At 49.2% G+C, this 21204-nt stretch overlaps 1 protein-coding gene across 1 annotated transcript in view; it reads right to left on the reverse strand.

Moving 5' to 3' along the window:
- LOC107109302 (alpha-2-macroglobulin-like) overlaps positions 1-21204 on the reverse strand; it is an 83409-nt gene that overhangs the window by 48146 nt on the left and 14059 nt on the right. Inside the window, exons 10-18 of the mRNA XM_015409902.1 lie at positions 20972-21081; positions 19614-19775; positions 15556-15777; positions 13507-13570; positions 11860-12002; positions 9998-10147; positions 6953-7120; positions 5188-5293; positions 2270-2417 (exon numbers count right to left, since the gene is read on the reverse strand). Coding sequence (XP_015265388.1) covers positions 2270-2417; positions 5188-5293; positions 6953-7120; positions 9998-10147; positions 11860-12002; positions 13507-13570; positions 15556-15777; positions 19614-19775; positions 20972-21081 — 1273 coding nt within the window. The remainder of the gene's footprint in view (positions 1-2269; positions 2418-5187; positions 5294-6952; positions 7121-9997; positions 10148-11859; positions 12003-13506; positions 13571-15555; positions 15778-19613; positions 19776-20971; positions 21082-21204) is intronic.

Raw genomic sequence — 21204 nt, forward strand, 5'->3', positions numbered from 1 at the left:
TGTATAAGGGCCAAGAAGCGACAGTTAGAACCGGATACGGAACAACTGATTGGTTCAGCATAGGAAAAGGAGTACGACAAGGATGTATACTGTCACCTTGCTTATTTAATATATATGCAGAGTACATCATGCGAAATGCTGGCCTGGATGAATCACAAGCGGGAATTAAGATTGCTGGGGAAAAGATCAACAACCTCAGATATGCAGATGATACCACTCTAATGGCTGAAAGTGAAGAGGATCTAAAGAACCTCTTGCTCAGAGTAAAAGAGGAGAGCGCAAAAGTGGGCTTGAAGCTCAACATCAAAAAAACTAAGATCATGGCATCCGGCCCCATCACTCCTTGGCAAATAGAAGGGGAAGCTGTGGAAGTAGTGACAGACTTCACGTTCCTGGGATCCCAGATCACCGCAGACTGTGACTGCAGCCATGAAATTAAAAGACGCCTGCTCCTTGGGAGGAAAGCGATGGCGAACCTAAACAGCATGATAAAAAGTAGAGACATCACCCTGCCAACAAAAATACGCATGGTCCAAGCAATGGTATTCCCAGTAGTCATGTATGGCTGCGAGAGTTGGACTATAAGGAAGGCCGAGCGCCGAAGAATAGATTCTTTTGAACTATGGTGCTGGAGGAGACTCTTGAGAGTCCCTTGGACTGCAAGAAGAACAAATCAGTCAATCCTCAAAGAAATCAACCCTGACTGTTCCCTGGAAGGCCAGATAATGAAACTGAAGCTCAAATATTTTGGCCACCAAATGAGAAGGGAGCACTCACTGGAGAAGACCCTGATGCTGGGAAAGACTGAAGGTCAAAGAAGACGGGGACGGCAAAGGATGAGATGGTTAGACAGTGTCATAGATGCAACGAACATGAAATTGAGCAAACGTCAGATGACGGCGGAAGACAGGAAGGCCTGGTGTGATCTGGTCCATGGGGTCGCGAAGAGTCGGACTCGACTGTGTGACTGAACAACGAAATGCCTCGCATGGCAGCCATTTTGTGGTTGGCCTGGCGTACTGTGGCAGCCATTTTATTATTGGCTCAGCTTCCCATGGCAATAGGGTAGCCAATTAGAGAGGACAGTTCCCCTGGAGAAAATGACCACTTTGGAAGGTGGGCTGTATGGCATTATACCCCATTGAAGCCACTCCCCTCTCCAAACCCCACTCTCCCCAGGCTCCACCCTCCAAATCTCCAGGAATTTCCCCACCTGGAGCTGAAAACCGTACATGGCCTCCATTCTGTGTAGGGTTCCCAGCTCCAGGTGGGGAAATTCCTGGAGATTTGGGGGTGGAGCCTGGGGAGGGTGGGGTTTGAGGAAGGGAGGGACCTCAGCATGGTATAAGTGTCAGAGTGTTCACCCTCCAAAGCAGCCATTTCTGCAGGGGAACTATTCTCTGTAGTCTGGAGATCCGTTGTGATTCCGGGAGATTCCCAGGCCCCACTTGGAGGCTGGCAAACCTAGATTTGTGGTGGCTCTGTCGAGATTCCAGAGGCGCATGGCAGGGTGGAGGTTAGGGACTCCTGCACTAGAGACAACTGAACCACATGGGATCACAGTGCCAAGAGAGGGGGCTGGGGTCCAGGCTCTCAGACCGTCCTTCGAGTCCTCTTGTCTCTTGAGGCAAAGTGGGTCATCATCGAAGTCAGGGCCTTGCCAGTAGCCCCACGAGTTCGAAATGCTCTCCTCCTGCATTCTAAATGATTTCCAGGTTCAACTGGATTTTCTTTATGTTACTTGCAACAGTTTTATGATGTGTACTTTTGTGTGCTTTATTATGTTCCCAACTGTGGATAGGGGAAATTTCTGGAAATTGGGGGTAGAACCTGCAGAGGGCGGGGTTTGGGGAGGGGAGGGATGTCTAATGCCCCATGGTCCTCCCTCCAAAGCAGCCATTTCCTCCCGGAGAACTGGTCTCTGTCGCCTGGAGATCAGTTCTAATTCTGGGGGGTCTCCTGGTCCCCACCCGGAGGCTGTTAATCCTACGTGAATTTTATGTTATTTAGCATCATTATTGCGTTCTTTATAAAGTTTCATGCCATCTTTTAGAGCTGCCGAATGTTCTGACGTGGCTGGGTTTTAAAAAAAGATCTCCAAATAAATAGATCAGATGAAAGCTTGAAATAAAAAATGTAAGTGCAAAAATAAACAAACACATTTGCAAAAGCCACGCCCATTCATCGCAGCAGGGTCACCCCCTTGACCCAAACCTTAATGTTTCTTTCCGTCTACGTAACCCTCTTAAGTATCAAAGCCACTGCTTACTCGACTGACGTTTCCAACCAAAGCCACGTCTCGGGGAAAAAGCTTCTGGTGGGCTTTTCCACTGCAGCCATTGCAGAGTCTGGCGATGGGGGCGCTGATGGCGAACGTCCTGATGATGTTTCCATTGCATACGCCATGGGTGCGCTCTCTGGAACGGCAAGAAGCAGGGGAGAAGGTTCATGCTGGAGCTGCGGCTGAGAGACGCATCCGTACCACTTGCTGTGGAGCGCCTTCTGTCAAAGAGCCTTGTCTTGCTGTCTGATCAGCAGGGGCTGTTTCCCATGTGCAGGTATGGGCTGCCAACCTCCAGGTGGCGGCTGGAGATCTCTTGCTATTACAGCTGTGATCTCCAGGCAATAGAGATCAGTTCACCTGGAGAGAAGGGCCACAGTGGGAAGGTGGACTCTATGGCATCATACCTCATTGAAGTCCCTCCCCTCCCCAAACCCCGCCTTCCTTGGGCTCCAGCCTCAACATCTCCAGGTATTTCACAACCCAGATCCGGCAAGCCTACGTGCACGTCCTTCCTCAATTCTGCACTCAAGTGAACACGCATCCGTGAAGCAGCTCTTTGCCTCTTTGGCTCCCAAAGCTGAATCGAATGGCGAGGAGGTGGCTGACGTGTGCAACCAGGGGTCATTTCCTGCGGGAGCGCACAGGAGCGGAGCTCTGCCAGTAAAGAGCCCAGGGGGCGGGCACATGCAACACGCCCCACCCCCTGCTCCCAGCAGCCCTCAGTCAGAGCGAGAAGCAGCCAGGTAAGTTGCAGAGCCCCTCCCCCCTCCAAAACGGTCCAGTGGCACCTTCAAGGCCAAGTTTTATTCAGGTACAAGCTCTCCCTCCTCTGCGAGAACAGATCTGCACGTTTCCCGCTTCCCCCCCAATAGCTAGCAATCTAAAACAGTCCAGTGGACCCTGAGCGGTGGGTGTTGCCTTCTGACACACTTCCGGTGATGTCAGGGGGTGTGGCATATGCAAATAAGTTATGCTAATGAGCTATGCTAATGAGCTCCTGCACCTCTTGTTCATGAGTCCAGGTCCTGTGTGCAACTAACTGCCAAACCAAGCAACGAACACAGGTCTGAGATGTCATCTTTGGTGTCTGGCACCTGCTCGTGTCATCGGACACTCGATTCCTCACGTCGTCTCCACCCCCCCCGACACATTTGCACCCTGACCAGAAGTACCGTTTCCTCTGAAAACTGGCCATTCCTCTAAAACATTTCTGAGAATCACACACGTTTTCCGAAGGCAGCAAGGGGAGAGAATGGCTGCTATCAGCTCCTGAGGAAACTATCCAGGGTCTGAATGAGTCCAGGTGGGAGGTGGGACGAGTCTGTGTCTCCAGGCCACTCTAGCTGGCTCCGTGGGACTGTGGGTCGGTCTGTTCACACATATGCAGGCCTGATTTCCAGACATGAGGGGAGATGGTGGAGAGTTCCATTTCATTCTCTTTGGGGAAAGGAGGAAACCTCTCCAAAGGGAACTGAAGTGGCCGGCCACACCCCACGAGCGAGGGGAAGAGACTGCACTGCCCTCAGACTCTCTTGCTGTCTCTTTTGCTTCTCTTTTCTCTCCCTGATCTCCCAACAGGGCTGCATCATTCCTAAGGCTGACTAGGCCGAAGCCTAGGGGCCCTGCAGGGACTAGGGGCCCATCAATTATTATTTTTTTTGCTGAGGCGCACTGTTACTTTCTCTTCATAGACAGCCTGTAATATATAACCTCTGCTAATAAGATAATTAATTTCTTCCTTATTGCAGTGAAACACGTTGTCTCTTATATTAAAACAATGATCCATAATTTATATATTTTAATAGATAATAAAAATGTTATTCGCTCCAAAATATTACAGTATTGCACAATCATACCCCCCAAAATGTGATTTCCTGAAGAGTTCTGCTCGCGCAATAAAAATATATATTTGAAAACTGAATAGAATTCTTCAGGAGACCCTCACAATGGATCTAGGGCTATGGGCTGCGGCCGAGTGCCTACCGTGCCAGGGCCAGGCTGTCAGCTGTAGTGGGGTGGAAGACTGAAGTGCCGGAGGGGCCCTGAAATATCTGAAAGCCTAGGGGCCGGCCTGGCCATGGGCTAATACGGCCCTGCCTCCCAGGCATCTTTGCTGGCCCTCGGAGGCCTCCTCCCTCCTGCCGAGGCCCCACTGAGAAAGCTCACAGACAAAATTCCTCAGAGGTTGTTCCAAATTCACTTTACATTTTCCCTTTGATAAGATATTGTTGGGAGGTCATAGAAACGAAGGCATAGAAGAAGGAACAATGATTCCCTAGAAAGTCCTCCTCCCAAACATCTGGGTGTTTTTCAATAAAGCCGTTTTACTGGAGTTGCCAGAAATGCCCCCCCCCCGTGGAGGCGGGGATCCCCCACTGCCAGGCCCCTCCTCCCTCCCGCCAATCAGCTGGCCGGGGGGGGGGACTGACCCCAAAAAGGAGGGAGGCCCAACCAACGTTTTAGCAACATTCCTACATGACTTCAGTGTGACCTGGAAGTGACATAGGCACATCATGACGACACTCTGGTTTTGGGGCAAAACCTCTATGGTAAAAGCTAATTCTACCATCGAGTTTTTGCCCAAAAAACCAGAGCATCACTCTGACATCCCCGACATGCCTATGTCACTTAATGGGTCTTGCTTGAAGTGACGTGGGCACGTTGCTGAAACATCGGCTGAAATGTCCTGCTCCCGGTAAGCCCACCCACCCCCGTCCCCCACCAGTTGCCAGGAGGGACCGAGCCACCCTACATCTCACAGAGCCCCAGGCCCAGTGGAGGCAGAGGAGCCATCGGGGCAAAAGGAGAGAGGGCGCTCGGCAGCTCATTAGCCTTGGAGATGGAGCTGAGGTAAAGAGCAAAGGAATGACTCCTCTGTGCCTTGTTCTGCTTTCAGTTCTTACCGTGCCACCCTGCTCCACCTTCACCTCGAGCGCTGTATGCAACTCCGTGAGTGCAGAACGTAGGCTGACGGATCCTGACATTAGTAAAAACTTTAAGGCCAACATTCTGCAAAACAAGAGGGTAAGGCACTCTCTCACATCTCGAAAAGCCTGGACCTCTTCTATATGTCAGAGAGGAGCAGGTAAGAGGGCTCCTTGGCTAATCAAAGAGGGGCGCGGCACACAGACGAAGCGGGCAGTTCGTTGTGGTTTGAGTCAGGCCAAGGCGTTTCTTCACCCTGGGAAGAGTGCAGAACCTGTGCCCCGCCCCTGCCACCCCTGCCCCTGAGTGTGCCCACAGGGATATGGGCCTCCCTCCTCCTCTGCGCATGGATCCCTCCCTTGAAAGACGGGCCTCGGAAGGGCCGTGTGGAGCTGCTCGTTCTGCAGCATCACCTCCCGTCCTCCTCTCGGGACTCCTGGTTGGGCCTTCAACCCAGGCAGAAGTAAAAATGTCCCAGGGAGCCGTACTCTGACAGGCTTCCCCGGAATTCAGATCTGTACCTTTAGGAATTAGATGAACAGAGTTCTGTGCAAAAAGGGTAAAAAACAATTGTAGGATACTGTGAAAACAACTATAAAAGTAAGGAGGGAGAGGACAACGGGGAATGTCAAGCCGGCCGTCATCTATTCCAGAGAAGGCACATTGGGGACTTTGGGACACAGCTGAGGGGGCGGGAGGCAAAAGCCACAGTGGGATCCCCAGGGGCAGGTTTAGCCTCCATTACAATGGTGTCCCCAAACATAAGGGTTTAATTTCTACCACAGGCATGAATGGGCACCATTCAGTCTATGGGGAAAAGTAGAACACAACACTTGAGCAAAAAACAAAAGTCTTGTTTAATTGGCTCACCCATGTAGAATGACAGTGTAGAGGGTCGGTATTTGTGTTTGGTCCAAAGCTCTGTTCATTCATCAGAACTTCTCCATGAAGTTAACAGGTGGGGTGTGTGGTGTGGCGGCACAAACCTCATTACCCTAGATATTGAGTGGCCCAACCACCTAGACCAGCTCCCACAAATAATGGAAGCTTTCAGGGGTGGAACCCTCAAAAAATACTTTGAAAACACAGAAGTAATCTGGCCACAACATAACCTGGACATAACAGTCCAGGTATTCTTCAAGTCTCTATGGTAATGACTATAGAGATTTTGGGCATTCCTAGAGCATCGTGCTGTAGCTGTAATGTCACTTCCAGGTTTTCACAGGAAGTGACATCATAACACATATTGGACTGTTTGCCCCATTTCCCTCTTACTGCTCAGAAGAAGAAGAGGAGATTGGATTTGTACCCCGCCCTTCACTACCCAAAGGAGTCTCAGAGCGGCTTACAAACTCCTTTCCCTTCCCCTCCCCACAACAGACACCCTGTGAAGTAGGTGGGGCTGAGAGAGCTCTGACAGAAACTGCTCTTTTTTCAAGAACAGCTCTTATCAGACCTACGGCTTGCCCAAGGTCACCCAGCAGGTGCGAGTGGAGGAGTGGGGAACCAAACCCAGTTCTACCAGATTAGAGTCCGTGTACTTAACCACTACACCAACAGCCTCAGGAAGGCCACAGCGATAGCAGGAGAATGCCTGCCAAAATTAGGTAGGTGGCAGCCATATAAGCATCACTGCCAGGGGGTTCTATAGTAAACATTTTCCCTTTCTGCTCTGTTCACCTTGGCTGGGCACAGTGGCAGGCATTTCAGTAGCCATGAGCTCAACGTCTATTTGAAACTCACCCTGAGGAGCTCATAGGGGTCGCCTTTGTTCTCAGAAACTGGGGCGTAGTAAATGCCATCCACGAGAATATTTTTTGAAGCCACACACTTCTCGAGGTCTGGCTCACTCAGATAGTAATTCTGGTAGCTGTAGCCTCTGAGGTCCTTCACAGGAAGCAGATTATAAACCTGAAAGCAAAGGAGAATCGGTATGACATTGAACATTCCTGTGCTGGTAGTCACACCATGCCCATTGAGTCCACGCTGGGGACTGAGTTGTTGTTGTTGTTGTTGTTAGTTTCTCTCTTTCGTTGTTTATTAAATTTCTGGATCGCCCAGTCCCCGAGTACACAAGGCTCTGGGCGATTTACAACAGGTTAAAAACAATACAAAATTACATATTAAAATCAAGTCAGTTAATCCTAATTTAATTGTCTCCCATAATTTAATCCAAAACCTACTCTGGGCTGTTCTTCTATCTCATGGGCAGGGGTCATTTCCTGCAGGAGCGCACAGGAGCAGAGCTCCAGCAGTAAAGAGCCCAGGGGGCGGGCACATGCAACAAGCTACACCCCCTGCTCCCAGCAGCCCTCAGAGCAAGAAGCAGCCAGGTAAGCGGCAGAGCCCCCCCCCCCCCCGGTCCCCTGGTCCAAAACAGTCCAGTGGCACCTTTAGGACCAAGTTTTATTCAGGTACAAGCTCTCCCTCCTCTGCGAGGACAGATCTGCACGTCCCCCCCCCAATAGCTAGCAATCCAAAACAGTCCAGTGGAGCATGAGCGGTGGGTGTTGCCTTCTGACACACTTCCAGTGATGTTAGGGGGTGTGGCATATGCAAATAAGTTATGCTAATGAGTTATGCTAATGAGCTCCTGCACCTCTTTTTCTACGAAATGACCCCTGCTCATGGGCAGGTTAAGGAGGAGGCCCAAGTGGGCAGAATGGAAGAAAAGAGGGTGCCGGCTGTGATGGAAAACCGTTGCTGTCCTCACCCAAAAAGCCTGGTGAAACATCTCTGCCTTACAGGCCCTACAGAATGGCATGAAGTCCCACGGGGCCCTGGTGGAATTTGGCAGAGAGTTCCGCCAGTTCAGGACAGCCAGGGACCACCAGCAAATTGCTCTCAGCAGAGTGTCACACTCTCCCGGGGACGTACCAGAGGAGATGGTCTGGGCTGGAACAACAGACTGTCCGCTAAACTGGAACCATCCCTGCTGCTTTCTAGCCATCTCCAGGCCATTTCCAAAAAGAAATAAGTGGCGGGCAGAGCCTGGCCAAGACAACGTGTCCCACTCCCTTGGAATGCTGGAGGCCACGGGCCAGAGAGGCATGGCCACGTTAGACCACTCGGTGGACACCTGGAATAGATCATAGAACCCTCTCTAGATGTTGCATTTCCTCCTAGATTGATTCCTCTTCTGCCAGAACTTTTCAGAGTGGAAGAGAGAAGCGAGGACTTCCTGGCTCACAGCTCAGTTGCTGAGCCCATTTGTTACCCTGTCTCACCATAACAATGGCAATCAAAACACTCAGGGTCCACTTTGGGTTTCCCAAGTGATTTGAATTAAACTTGAGAGCAGAGTGCAAAATCTTGGCTCCCATTCCAATGTGTTGCCCTGGCTGCTAACTGACCATTCCATTCCTTTCCGCATTTGCCTGCCACTCCGGATTTTCTCAGTGGCTGATTCCGCACCCATCTGTTTCCTCGCAGTTTTCCCACAGCCATGTCGGGAGGTTAATCTACCTCTACACTGCTTGCCACTTTCACTTTCTTTGTTCATCGGGTTTTAGAGTATCTTCTGCATAGATGTATGGCCGCTTAGGGGTGACTTCGCAGTCGTTACAGTGTTGCCCCAGGGTATCTGAATGTGGTTTTAAGTAGCACCTTTTCCTTCTTCCGCTTCCGATTCAAAGGGAACAATAAGCAGGCAACTTGACATGGTTTCATTGATCTCTGTCAGGTCCCCCTCCCCTATCCCCCCCTGTGTTTATCACCCCGCCATGAATTACTTGGCTCAGGAAGCTAATGACCGCTGAGGCAAGTACTGACACAGGAAAATCTGCATTCCAGATTGAATGAAAACAGATATTCAGAGGTCGAGTGCTGAGAAAAAGGGGAGTGAATGCATAGAATGGGGGGGGGAACTGGATTAAAAAGAAGGTTGGATTCGATTTTAGTGCAGAATTGCTTGGAGGAAATTACGGTGAACATGGATTAATGGAGAGCGATGTTATTGTGAGGAGAATGTTTTCCAGTTGGACTGTTGAAGCACTCATCGGAACTCATCGGAACTCCAAGCTGAAGAGAGAGGGAAGGTGAGTGTGTGTGTCTATGGTCAAATCTGCATTTACGTTTTTAAATTAGTTTCGTGCTTCTGTGACGCCGTCTTTCTCTATGCTTGTTTGAATGTTGTTTGGAGAAGATTCATTTAAAGCAGGCACAATTACAATGGAGCTGCCACAAGAGGGCGATAAACATATTCAGACATGCAAAAGTATACTCACACAGTTGAAGTGTGAAAACTAAAGCAAATGTAGACAGGTTTGTTTTAAGAAGGCTGGGACACCGGTGGGAAAGGCAAATGCAGATTTGACCTGTGTGTCTGTGTGTGAAGAAACAGCAGGAAAATCCTTGTGAGTGCAGGATTTCTCTCTCCCTGAGAATCCGATGGGCCGTAGCAATTCTGTTGCCTTCTGGAAGTGCCTCTTTTTGCCTCTACTTTTGCTCACCACAGAGAGAATTGGGAAGCATGGTGCCTACAGACTAGTGGCCGTGATGTCACTGGACAAAATAATGTTCTCATGCTCATCTCACCCCCAGAGCAGCTTTTCAGCTATTTTGCAGGTTGATGTGCTGAGGCAGAGGGGGACGATGAATGCATATTGTTATTGTTCTTCAACAGCAATGCCTCACATATTTGTCAGCAAGATACTTATCACGGCGGAGATTGCAAGTCCTCTCTCCAGCATGGGAGCTTATAAAGCTAGAGCTATCTAAGAGAGTAGAGGAAAAATTGTTCTGGGAAATGGGGGTCCATATGCACCCTTGGATGCAGCTGGGACTCACGGTCTGGGGCGAAAGCTCAGCTTCAGGCTTCAGAAGGAGGACGCTCTTATCAACAGCACGGATGGCGCAAAGGGAGTCTTTGGAGGCCGCAAGATGGAGGTGGGCGTTGCTGCCGGGCAGGCCTTCGGTGCCTGAAAATGCCAGTTTCACCTGAAAGCATAAAAGATCTTTTGACATTCGAACATATGGCAGCAGAAAAGATACTACCCTGGAATCAGTATTCGAGGCTTCAGCTCTCCCTCTCAGCTGGACAGCAATCCACTATTTCACCAACCCAACAGATAAAACTGCATTCTACCAGTTTGCCAAATGAACAGTGGCTTCTTAGTTTAGTTAAACCTTTTAGCTTTTTGTTTGTAATTCAACAATTTTGCTCATTAGCAGAATGGAATTTGGTACCCCTATTCAGGATACAATTCTCCGTTTAACATCTGAATTCCAACTAATGATCCTCCCCCACCCCTTAAAGAAGAGAGGGAAATTGTTGTACTGTGGTTATGTTCCTTGGAGGATTATGTTCCTTGAAGGAATGAAAACTGGTCTTCACATTCAGGACACCATTCTATATCTCAAATTCAAAATTGGTTTTATACCCCACCCTTCACTTGGCGTCTCAGAGCGGCTTACAATCTCCTTTCCCTTCCTCTCCCCACAACAGACACCCTATGAGGTAGGTGTGGCTGAGAGAGCTCTTTCAAGGACTGCTCTTGAGAGAACAGCACAGAGAGAACTGTGACTGACCCAAGGTCACCCAGCTGGCTGCATGTGGAGGAGGAGTGGGGAATCAAACCCAGCTCTCCAGATTAGAGTCCACCGCCCTTAACCACTACACCAAACTGGCAAATCTCCTCCTCCTCCTCCTCCTCCTCTTCTTCTGCAGCTACTGCTTCTTCTGCTTCTCCTCCTCCCCCTCCTCCACTGCTGCCAACACATTTAAATGAGTATCTCCTGCTGGACAGATCTGTACATCTAGCACTCTGTATCTGCGATGCTGTTTGGGCTCAAAGCACTGCTGCAGTGAGGAAGGGTTCCTGCTCCCCCCCCCCCATTCCCCCATGCAAAATGGCACTGGCCATTTTCACAGTTTTTCTGCCTCATGTGCACAGAGTACACCACACGGAGCAGCAAAAATGGGGAAGTAATTCCTCCCAGTGCCATTTTGGTGCAGGAAAATAGCTGGGAGAGCCAGGGGGGGTCCTTGCAAAAAGCCCCTTTGGCTGGTGCTTGAAGAGGTTATCACGAAGGCAACTGGTACAGAGCTCAGCTGCCACGCTCCCAGACCTAGCGCTGCCCCAGTTGCCCACGGATGGGAGTATTTATTTCTTTAAAAAGTCATCTCTGCGTCACTTCTGGGGAAGACCCTGAAGTGATGTAGGGTAGCTGTATGGTTTTACCATAAAGTGCCTGGTGATTCCTAGAGTGCTTTATTTATTTATTTCATTTAAAACATTTCTATGCCAGGTTTCCACCCAAATAGGATCCTCAAGGCTGAGAACATGAAAACATCTGAAAATTGAAACAGCATTTAAAAAAATAGATATAAAATAATGCAGTAACAACATATGAACACAAACACTCAACACCAACACCAGGGAGGGAGGCCAATTTGGGGGGCATGCCAAATGAAAGGAAAAAGGCTTCACCCACTGGCCGAAGAAAACCACAGAGGGAGACAGACCAATCTCCCTGGGGAGGAGAGACAGAGAGACAGAGGGACTCAGGCGATGTCACGCACCCCTCCTCGTCCCCACTCCCAGCCCTCCCGCCCATTCCTTCCCTCTCTTGCACAAATTCTGTAGCTAAGGAAGCAGCCCTTTGGAGACTGCACTTGGCCTGCATGGCTTTGGGCCACTTTCATTTACCTTATTTGAGAAGCAGTTCTCCACTGCAAAATCTGCCGAGTGAGCAACAAGTTCTCCACTGGGCAGAATGACATAGACGAGCACACGTGCCAAGGGGGCAGTATGGGTGTCCACAGAGAGATCCAGAAGAAACACCCCTTTGGCTAGAAGATTGGGAAAACAAATCACAGAGAGGGAGAAAGGGCGTTACAGGACACTCCTTCAAAGGCAGTACTTTTGGCTTAGGGTTGCCAGCCCCCCAGGTCCCAGTGGGGGATCCCCCGATTTCGGGGGCTTCTCCCTGCCATGGAGCAGCTGGTCATCAAGGGTAACCCCACCACTAAACAGACATGTCACCACATGACATCCCCATGTGATGATGTCACTGAGAAGTGACATCATTGCATCAGATACATTGCGTGGGGACACTCTGGTAATTTGGGCAAACTCTATGGTTTTGAGGGAGAAAAAGCCATAGGGTTTCACCCAAATACCAGAGTGTCCCTGCACTACATCCCCAATGCAATGACACTTCCGTGTGACATCATCGCGCTGAGGACGCTGCGCAATGTCCACCCCCGGAACACCCCCCCCAATTCTCCCGCCGGAGTAAAGGTAAGATCTGGCAACCCTATTTTGGCTGCAGGGCTGGCGTCAGCATAACCTGAGGTGGGGCAGTTGCCATGGCCCAGGGTTTTTGGTGGGGCCCACTGCCACCAACCCACCATCCACATGCCTTGCCTGCTGCCCACCCTTCCCCGCCAGCTCACAAGTGCTCCACTACCCAGGCTCCTAGCTGAGCGTGCTGCCCAGCAATATTGGGGAAGAGCATGCGGGTGGTACATGGTAGCAGTGCTCCTGGTACCCATGGTGGCAGCACCTCCCACTACAAGCCCTGGTCAGTGCCATCAGGCAAAGAGCAGGCAGGCACTGTGGGCAGCAGGTGGTGGCAAGGCTTGCGAGCAGCGCAAGGAAACATGGGCAGATGTGGGGAGGGGTGCATCAGTGGGGGTGGAAAGGGAAGTGCGCCCCATGGGGGCCTGGTGGTAGGCAGAGGGGGGGACCACTGGGAACTTTCTGCCCAGGAGCCTCCAAATCCTAGAACCAGCCCAGTTTGGCTGACCTCCAGCTGTAAAGACAACCAGGGCTTTTTTCCTGGGGGAATGCACCAGAATGGAGTTCCGGAACCTCTCGGACAAAATTCTTTTAGAAATGTTTAAAAGTTCATGAGTTTTCAGTATACGGATTGAAACTTCCATTCCCTCTTGAGAGTCCTGGCACCTCTTTTTCCAAAAAAGAAGGCAGGCAGGCAAGCAGCAAGGAAGGAAGGAAGACCTGAAGACAATCTTGACTCATGACAGAGAAGGCTTTGAAGTAGGAACTGTAGTTAACATTCTTTTCCCCTTGAACCAGGCCATCTCCTGGCTTCCTTCCCTTCCTTCAACAGTGTGGGCCAGGGCCGGGGGAGGGGACATGCACAGGGGGGGAGAGAGCAAGACACCCAGCGCTCCAAGAGGATTTTCTCCCTGTTCTGAACAAGGAAGCGCTAGCTGGGGATGCTGAATGCGGAGGGCCCCTCACAGCACGTGCAGTCAAAGGCACATGGTCATCTCCCAGCAGGCAAGCACCTTAGGCTGAAGGGGAAGCAAGAGTGTGAAAGGTATTTACCTACTGCGTGTTCCACAGGCTCCACATGGATCCCGGATTGCACAATGCCCCCCTTCGCCATCACCTGCATTGAACGAGAGAAATGTGAGCAATAGAAATGCTGATGTGGGAGGATAATGTCTGCTCACACTAATCAATATGCTCAGGAGTGCTACTCCTAGGGATTCAAGGGGTTCCAGATACATGATGATGATGATGATGATGATGATGATGATGATGATGATGATGATGATGAATTAAAAATTCAGTTTATACCCCACTCTATCCCACAAGTGGGCTCATGGCAGCTTTCAACAAAAAAACCCATTAAACAGTAAAACCAATAAAACAGTCGAAGGCACGCTAGACGATATCAACAAACCCCGTGCCTCATATCAGGTGAATAGAGATACTCCAGAAAACTCCAGTGCTCAGTAATATTATCTAAGACAGCAAGGCACTGGGAGGGGGCCATAAACGGGGGAGGCCAAAATGGCTGAACGTCCACTGCCTCGACTAAAAGCCTGGCGGAACAGCTCTGCTTTACAGGCCCTGCGGAACTTTAATAAGTCCTGCAGGGCCCTGATCTCAGGTGGGAGCTTGTTCCACCAGGCTGGGCCGAAAAAGCCCTGGCCCTCATGGAGGCTAAGCAGACGTAACTCATGGCTCTAATTCTGGATCTGAAGCCCAGTGGGATTCCAGATAAGAAAAATAAATGTGCGAGAATAAGATCTGAAGGATAACCAAGATATACGTTTCCTGTTCTGCTTCCCTCACTTGCCAAACTGTTTTTAATGTTAAAACCACGCCGTTGCCTGCTCCTTCTGCTTTACACTGGAACAAGGCCATCACAGGATCTAGCAAAGGAGGCTTCCTTCTGCCATCACAGCTGATCTTGGCCCTGAGTAAGACCACTAGAGTTGCCAGGCATGGTGTGGCAACCAGTAGGACATGGGGGGTGGGCATGTTAGGGGGCAGCTGTGAGTAATGACATGCTATCACTTCCAGGAAAACCTCGAAGTGACATCACTCCTCTCTACGAATCACCAGAGACCTCTATGGTAAAACCATAGAGTTTCTGGTGATTCCTAGAGGGGACTGGCATCACTTCCAGGTTTCCCCCAGAAGTGACATCACACTGTCAAGCCGACAATAAGTCTTTTCCTCCCACTGCTGCTCCAAGCAGTGGCAGGAAATGAGAGGCAGGGCAGGGAATTCCCACCCCCAGGGGTAGCTTGGCAACCCTACAGACCACTGATCCAACTACTCTGTCATGGGTCAGCCAGGGCTCCACACCAGGGAGGACTCCTCAGAGGAGGAGGAGGAGTCTTCTGTAGCCAGCCCAGGGTCAACAGAAGCTGACCAGCAGGAAAATGAGAAGCAGGCACACCAGGGCATACAGCCAAAAGCTGGTGCAGAATCACCTCCACCCTCCAGCTCCGATTCAGCAGTCAAAGCCCAGCCACCTGCTTCTGTTTCCCCGGGGTCACTAGCACCCTTGGAATGTGAAGCTGAGAACAGATTTACAGGCTAGGCAGCAAAGCACATGCCTTCTGCCCCAACACCAGCTGCCTGCTGATAGTGAGGATGAGTCTTTGCAGGACTGTTCTTGAAAAGCTGGCCAGAGGTGTGACCTTTGGATGTGCGGCTACAAAGTCTCCCAGGAGACACTTCTGGGCATGGACACAACATGTACATCAGACGCTGAACTGCTGACATTGCCTTGATTGATTTCTGGAAACCTGACCTTGGATTGAATGACACTGGACTTCTGAAACTCTCTCTGGCTTTGTTATCTTTGAGCAACACAAGAAGACACTGTAACCTGATACCAGAAGCCAGCAAGCCTATACCAGACCAATATTTTCTATATCAACTGGAAACAGAAACAGCTCTCGAAGGTGTCACTCAGAGTTCTCCCCCATCCCTGCTAACGATCTCAGCAGTCTGTTCCTCAAAATGGACTGCTGCTAGGGCCTGGGACCTTCTCTGCCACTGAGCTACGGACTGTCTCCAGAACACACACACACCCCAGTTTTGGCCATGGAAGTCAAGGTCACTCAGACTTACCAAATAGTAAAAGTGAATCTTCTCTGGTACAGCATCCGGCTTCAAGATGTAATGTATCCTGACTGGCTGAGTATGCTCACAGCTTAAGGTCTCAGCAACAGACTCAATATGGAGGTAGCTTCCACTGGGTGAGTAGAAGAGAGTTGCTGTGTGATAGGGGCCTTGATGAGTGGCAGCGACCCAGTTCCTCTCATAACAGTGATCTTGCGTTTTATACAGCGCCTAATAGAAAAAGGGCCCAGAGATTAGGAAATATTAATTTATGTTTACAGTTCTGAGCCATCTTTCTGCCACAATGAGGGCATTCAAAACTGCTTAAAATACATTCAAAGGTCAGATAAAACAATGTAGAACTTTTGGCAGGAAGTCCGTCAGGACCGGGGGCCCTACCTAATTTCAAATTTGCAATTAAGTCCATTATTTGGCCTGTGTTAACTGGTGGCCATCTAGGGATATTGGAAGGAATTATAGCATCCAGATTAATACTGAGGCCGCTATGCGAGCTAAATGCCATTTAGGGAGAGATACAAGGACTGGATAGCGATTTGTTGTTTAGCCTCCCTGTGATCACACGCCAAAAAGCTTTACTATCTCGTGATTTAATAGATGAAAAAAGCTAATTCCACTTATTCTGAAAAAAGTGGATTTTTTTCTTGGCAATTAACTCATGAAATTACTTTTTATGAATAAAATATTGCTCCAACTTGCCAGATTTCCCCGAGTGGTAGGAAACCCTAAATAAAGTTCTTAGTTCTTTTTTCCGATCAACGCATTCTTGGTCAAACCAGGTTGATAGAATAAAGGAAGTTACACGCAGTGGTTTGGCCATTAGGCTACACTGATTAGTAAATTGACAAAAGGCATTAAACACTTTCTGATGGGAGGCAGAACTAATTATTGTTATTTTCAAATTAGACATTAATTCGGAGTTAAGGAGAATAGAAATGTTGGGAATACATTATTGGCTCAAGCTCTATTTCAGAGCAGAGCTGGGATCCCTATTAAATTTTTTGGAAAATGAATTGCATAATACGAATTGGGATTGCACTTGATGATTTAGTTTTATCTGACAAATCTCATTGATACTGAACAACAAAAACTCCAACCAGCCCAACCCTATATTTGTTCTCCTGCCAGACTTGGACTTACTAACCATTTGGGCAGGATGGCCCGAGATCTCCACGCTCTTGATGTTCCTACACAGCGTAGAGCCTTCTTATTGGCCAGGGAAAATTCATTCCCTTCCAGGATGCTTTCTGGTAGGTATCTCCAGATCCCGAGGCATGAATATTTATGTCCTTGCATAATTGGTCGCATAATTTTGGATTTCCCTTTTTATGCGCCCTAGGAAAAGGCTGCTCTGAGGCTGTTTAAAAAGCATACGGGTGTATACGGGCTAAGATCCAGGGGGAACCTAATCAGAGATTGTGCTGGGTATTGGGAAAGGCTCAGGTGGAAGGCCTTAACGCTAAACAAGCAGAGATGCAAATTCCGATTGTACTCAGGGGAAAAGGCTGATGGTACCAGGAGTTCAAGTAGATCCTTCTAGAATTCAGGCAATTACTAATACACCCGTGCCCTGCCCACAGACAAAAAGGGGGTTCAAAGGTTTCTTGGAGTGGTACATTTTATGAGAAGATTTATACCCAACCTAGGTGACAAAACTACCCATTTAAGATCACTGCTGTTAAAAACAAATGTGCAGTTGTCCTGGGAAAGCCAGCACCTCTCTGTAAGGCCGGTTCTCTGCCCAAGCTACATACCTGGCTGCTTGGAACCACACAATGCAGAGGGAATCAATATACCACTGGGGCTTGGCCTGCTCTAGGCCAGTGGAGGCAATAAACAGAACATACTGCTGTTTTGGCTTTCCAAACCCCACCCCATTGGCACCTGGGTCTTAAGAGGCTGCTAGCCCTGGCAGGGCTCAAGTGCTCCAGTGGGAGAAGATTGCATGCAGGGAGAGGTGGCAAAAATACCTTGAACCATCCTGGCCTTTCCGAACACCCTATCGGCATCCTTAGCAGCACAATTAAAAATGACCCCCACACACACACAAAAAGAGAAAGCAAGAACTGCAAAGGATTTCACAAACATATCAGACGGGGCCATAGGGATGCCAGACTCCAGGGGGGACCTGGGGATCCCCTGGAATTACAGCTCACCTCCGGACGATGGAGATCAGTTCCCCTGGAGAAAATGGATGCTTTGGAGGGTCAACTGTATAGCATTTTTCTCCACTGACGTCCCAGTCTCCATCCCCAAATCTCCAGGAGTTTCCCAAGCTAGATTTGGCAACCCTACTACTCCTCATCCCCTGCCAGTGGCCAGGGGAGACCTGGCAACCCAAGGCCACAAAGATGATGTCACATGGGGCCACAAGAGCTCTTTCACAAGCGGGAAAAGCACAGCTGCTTCGTGGCATTAAATAGGCCTCATGAGGGTAAAGAAGTAGCCACAGCCATGAAGTATCGGAGCCACAGAGCCTAGCACTCAACAATCTCACGTTAAGGAATGGGCCAACCTTATCCCATGCTTAGCAGGTCAACAGTGAATGTAAGTATTCCCTGGCTTGGTGCAGATGCAATGAAAAAACATGGTTTATTTTAACTCTGATTCATTCATGGAGCCAGGTTTGGGCTTGCTGGCAGTCCCTCAAATCCTTCTTGGCCTGACAAATGCTGGCCAAGGTGTCTCTATAGCTGGGGAGTGTGCTCAAGGGAATGCACCAGGATTAAGCCACACATCTGCATTCACACATCAAACTGAAGCGAAGACCAGCTTTACACTTTGGATTCCGATTTTGGTTTGACAGATTCTAAAGCCCTGTTCACAAGGTCACAAGATTACAGGGACAATCCATGTACACTGTACACTTGATTGTCCTTGGTATGTGTATTGAGTAATTCTCATGTGACAGTCAACAAATGTACAGTTGAACAAACCCCACATATATCCAGTCCCCAGTTTCATTCATAAAGTGAACGTGTGTTGGCTCTTTCTTACAAACAAACATATGCACACACAGGTGGACAGGATGTACATGCATTCACTGTAACATGTGAACAGAGGCTTAAGTAACCACAACTAGTAAAATGGTCTGTATTTGGACAATTATGTTGATCCTAGGTAATTTAATTAAACCAGGGGTGTCAAGGCTTAAGTAACCACAACCAGTAAAATGGTCTGTATTTGGACAATTACGTTGATCCTAGGTAATTTAAGGAGCTGCGGTGGCTCAAGTGGTTAAGACGCTGAACTGCAGGCTGTGGAAGGTCAGTAGTTCAGCGGTTCAAGACCCGGGTGCCACAAGACAGGGTGAGCTCCTGTCTCTAGTTCCAGCTCCTGCCAACCTAGCAGTTCGAAAGCAAGAAATTGCAAGTAGATAAATAGGTACCACTTCGGTGGGAAGGTAACAGCGTTCCGTGCGCCTTGGTGTTTAGTCATGCCGGCCACATGACCACGGAAACGTCTTCGGACAGCGCTGGCTCTTCGGCTTTGAAACGGAGATGAGCACCGCAACCCTAGAGTCGGATTCGACTGGCTTTCGAGCAAGGGAACCTTTACCTTTACCTTTACTAGGTAATTTAATTAAACCAGGGGTGTCACCTGAACCGAGCTGAACTGTGGTTAATAAGCCACCTTCGAGCAATGCTTTTGGATGACAGTTTGACAGATCCTAGAGGACCAAACTTAGCAGAGTGGCCCGCATTTGGATTCATGTGATGTCTGAACAGGGCCCAGAGGTGAGCAGCAACCAACAGGGCTGTTCCATCCACAGCCCCTCCACTAGATGGGTAATCTGATTACGTTTTTGCCCGTATGTTTCCTGAAACACATTTTCAACTGGCAAACAGAAAGAGTAAGCAGGAGAGTTAAAAAGACAGAGGGAAAAACGGCAGTGGAGAAGAAGGAAGGAAGGAAAAGCAAAAGGAACTGCAGGGAAAAGGAACTTCAGAGTAAGCACAGCCTCATTCCTCTTCCCATTGGCAGAAAAGATGGCTAACGCCGTACCATGGGGGTACTTTTTTCCACAGTCACATCCCAGGAATACTCACTTGTATATTAATAGCAGCAGCTGTGAAGTTGTCGGTGTGTATGGAAAAACGTGCTATCCCCTGGTCATCGGTTGTATAGCTGGCCCTGTACTCGGGCGCCATAATAAGAATCTGGACTGTTTCATTGGCCATTGGTGCATCGGTGCCATCCACTAGCTTTACCTAAAGATGCAAAGCCACATGAATGGTGCTGTGATTATATTTATTCGATGGGGCCCAGAGGGCAATGGTGTGGACAGGTGAGTGGTAACAACAACAACAACAATAATAATAGTAATAGTAATAGTAATAATAATAATAGTAATAATAATAATCCTATGGCAGTATGTGTAGGATAACCAGGAGATCCTAAGACTGGCAGCCAAACGTTTTAGCTCTTTTAGCATTACGCACCGCTAGGTGGTGAGGTGGACTTGTTTTTGAGGCAAGAGACATTTCAGAGGTGGTTTTGCCATTGCCTGCCTCTGCATCATGACCCTGGTATTCCTTGGAGGTCGCCCATCCAAATATTAGCCAGGGCTGGCCCTGCTTAGCTTCTGAGATCTGATGGGATCGTGGTAGAGACTGACACCCTGGAAGGCTGCAGCAGGTTTTTGACCCACATGAATATGTGAAGCTGCCTTTTACTGAGCCGGACTCTTGGTCTCTCAAGGTCGCGTGATCCCTTCTCTGACTGGCAGTGGCTCTCCAGGGTCTCAGGAGGAGCTCTTTCACATCACCTGATCCTTATAACAGGAGATGTTGCCTTGCTGGACCCAGGATCGTCTGCCTTGTTCGGATGATGCTCTATCACTGAGTCACAGCCGGTCCCCTGAGGTTGGACAGAGTGCCTGAAGGGCTTTGGTCAGCCAGTCCTGGTGACCCTGTCGTACAAATCTGTACTCCTATATGTGAAGCCACTGAAACACACGTATATAGGCTGGAGTCCAAGTGGAGAGAGACAGCTTTATTGCAGGAGCAGTGTGCTAACGGGCACAAAGGAACTGCTCCACCCACCTGTGGGTAGAGATACATGTATAGCCCTTATGACTTCACAGTGACATGTTAATGTTAGCCCTACCAGATAAGGTTATATACCTGCCAACTGGCGCTTTTTACCTCCTGTTGCTTTACAGTTGGCTCTTAACCATTTACACATAGCGCCTGTGTGTGTCTACATCACCTACGTGTTTCTACATCACCTACGTGTTTCATACGCAGTGCCGTGGTTACATCACTGTTTCCTCTATTACGTGTGTGAGGCTTTGGCTTGCTCGCACATTTAACCCCTGATATTATCTTATGTAATTTGCTACTATCTCATGTGCTCGACTGACTACGCGACCGGTGTATCCCACAACACTGCCGGGGTGCCTTACCTGCCCGAAAAAGGGGATCCCAGGCTTGTAATAAGTGTCCAGTTTTTGGAAGGCAAGTTTGCTGATGACAGCGGTAATTTCAGTGGAACCTTTGCCCAGTAATTCCACTCCTGCCAAAACCAAACAAACAAGCCAGATAACACACCCGTGCACTCACAGGCAAAACCAGCGTGGTAACCAGAAAAGCGTTGTAGTCTTGTTCCTCCCACCGGGTCTGACCTTCCCAGCAACTA

The sequence above is a fragment of the Gekko japonicus genome, unplaced genomic scaffold (genome assembly GCF_001447785.1).
Source record: "Gekko japonicus isolate JY-2015 unplaced genomic scaffold, Gekko_japonicus_V1.1 scaffold170, whole genome shotgun sequence".
In the NCBI taxonomy this organism is placed as follows: domain Eukaryota; kingdom Metazoa; phylum Chordata; class Lepidosauria; order Squamata; family Gekkonidae; genus Gekko; species Gekko japonicus.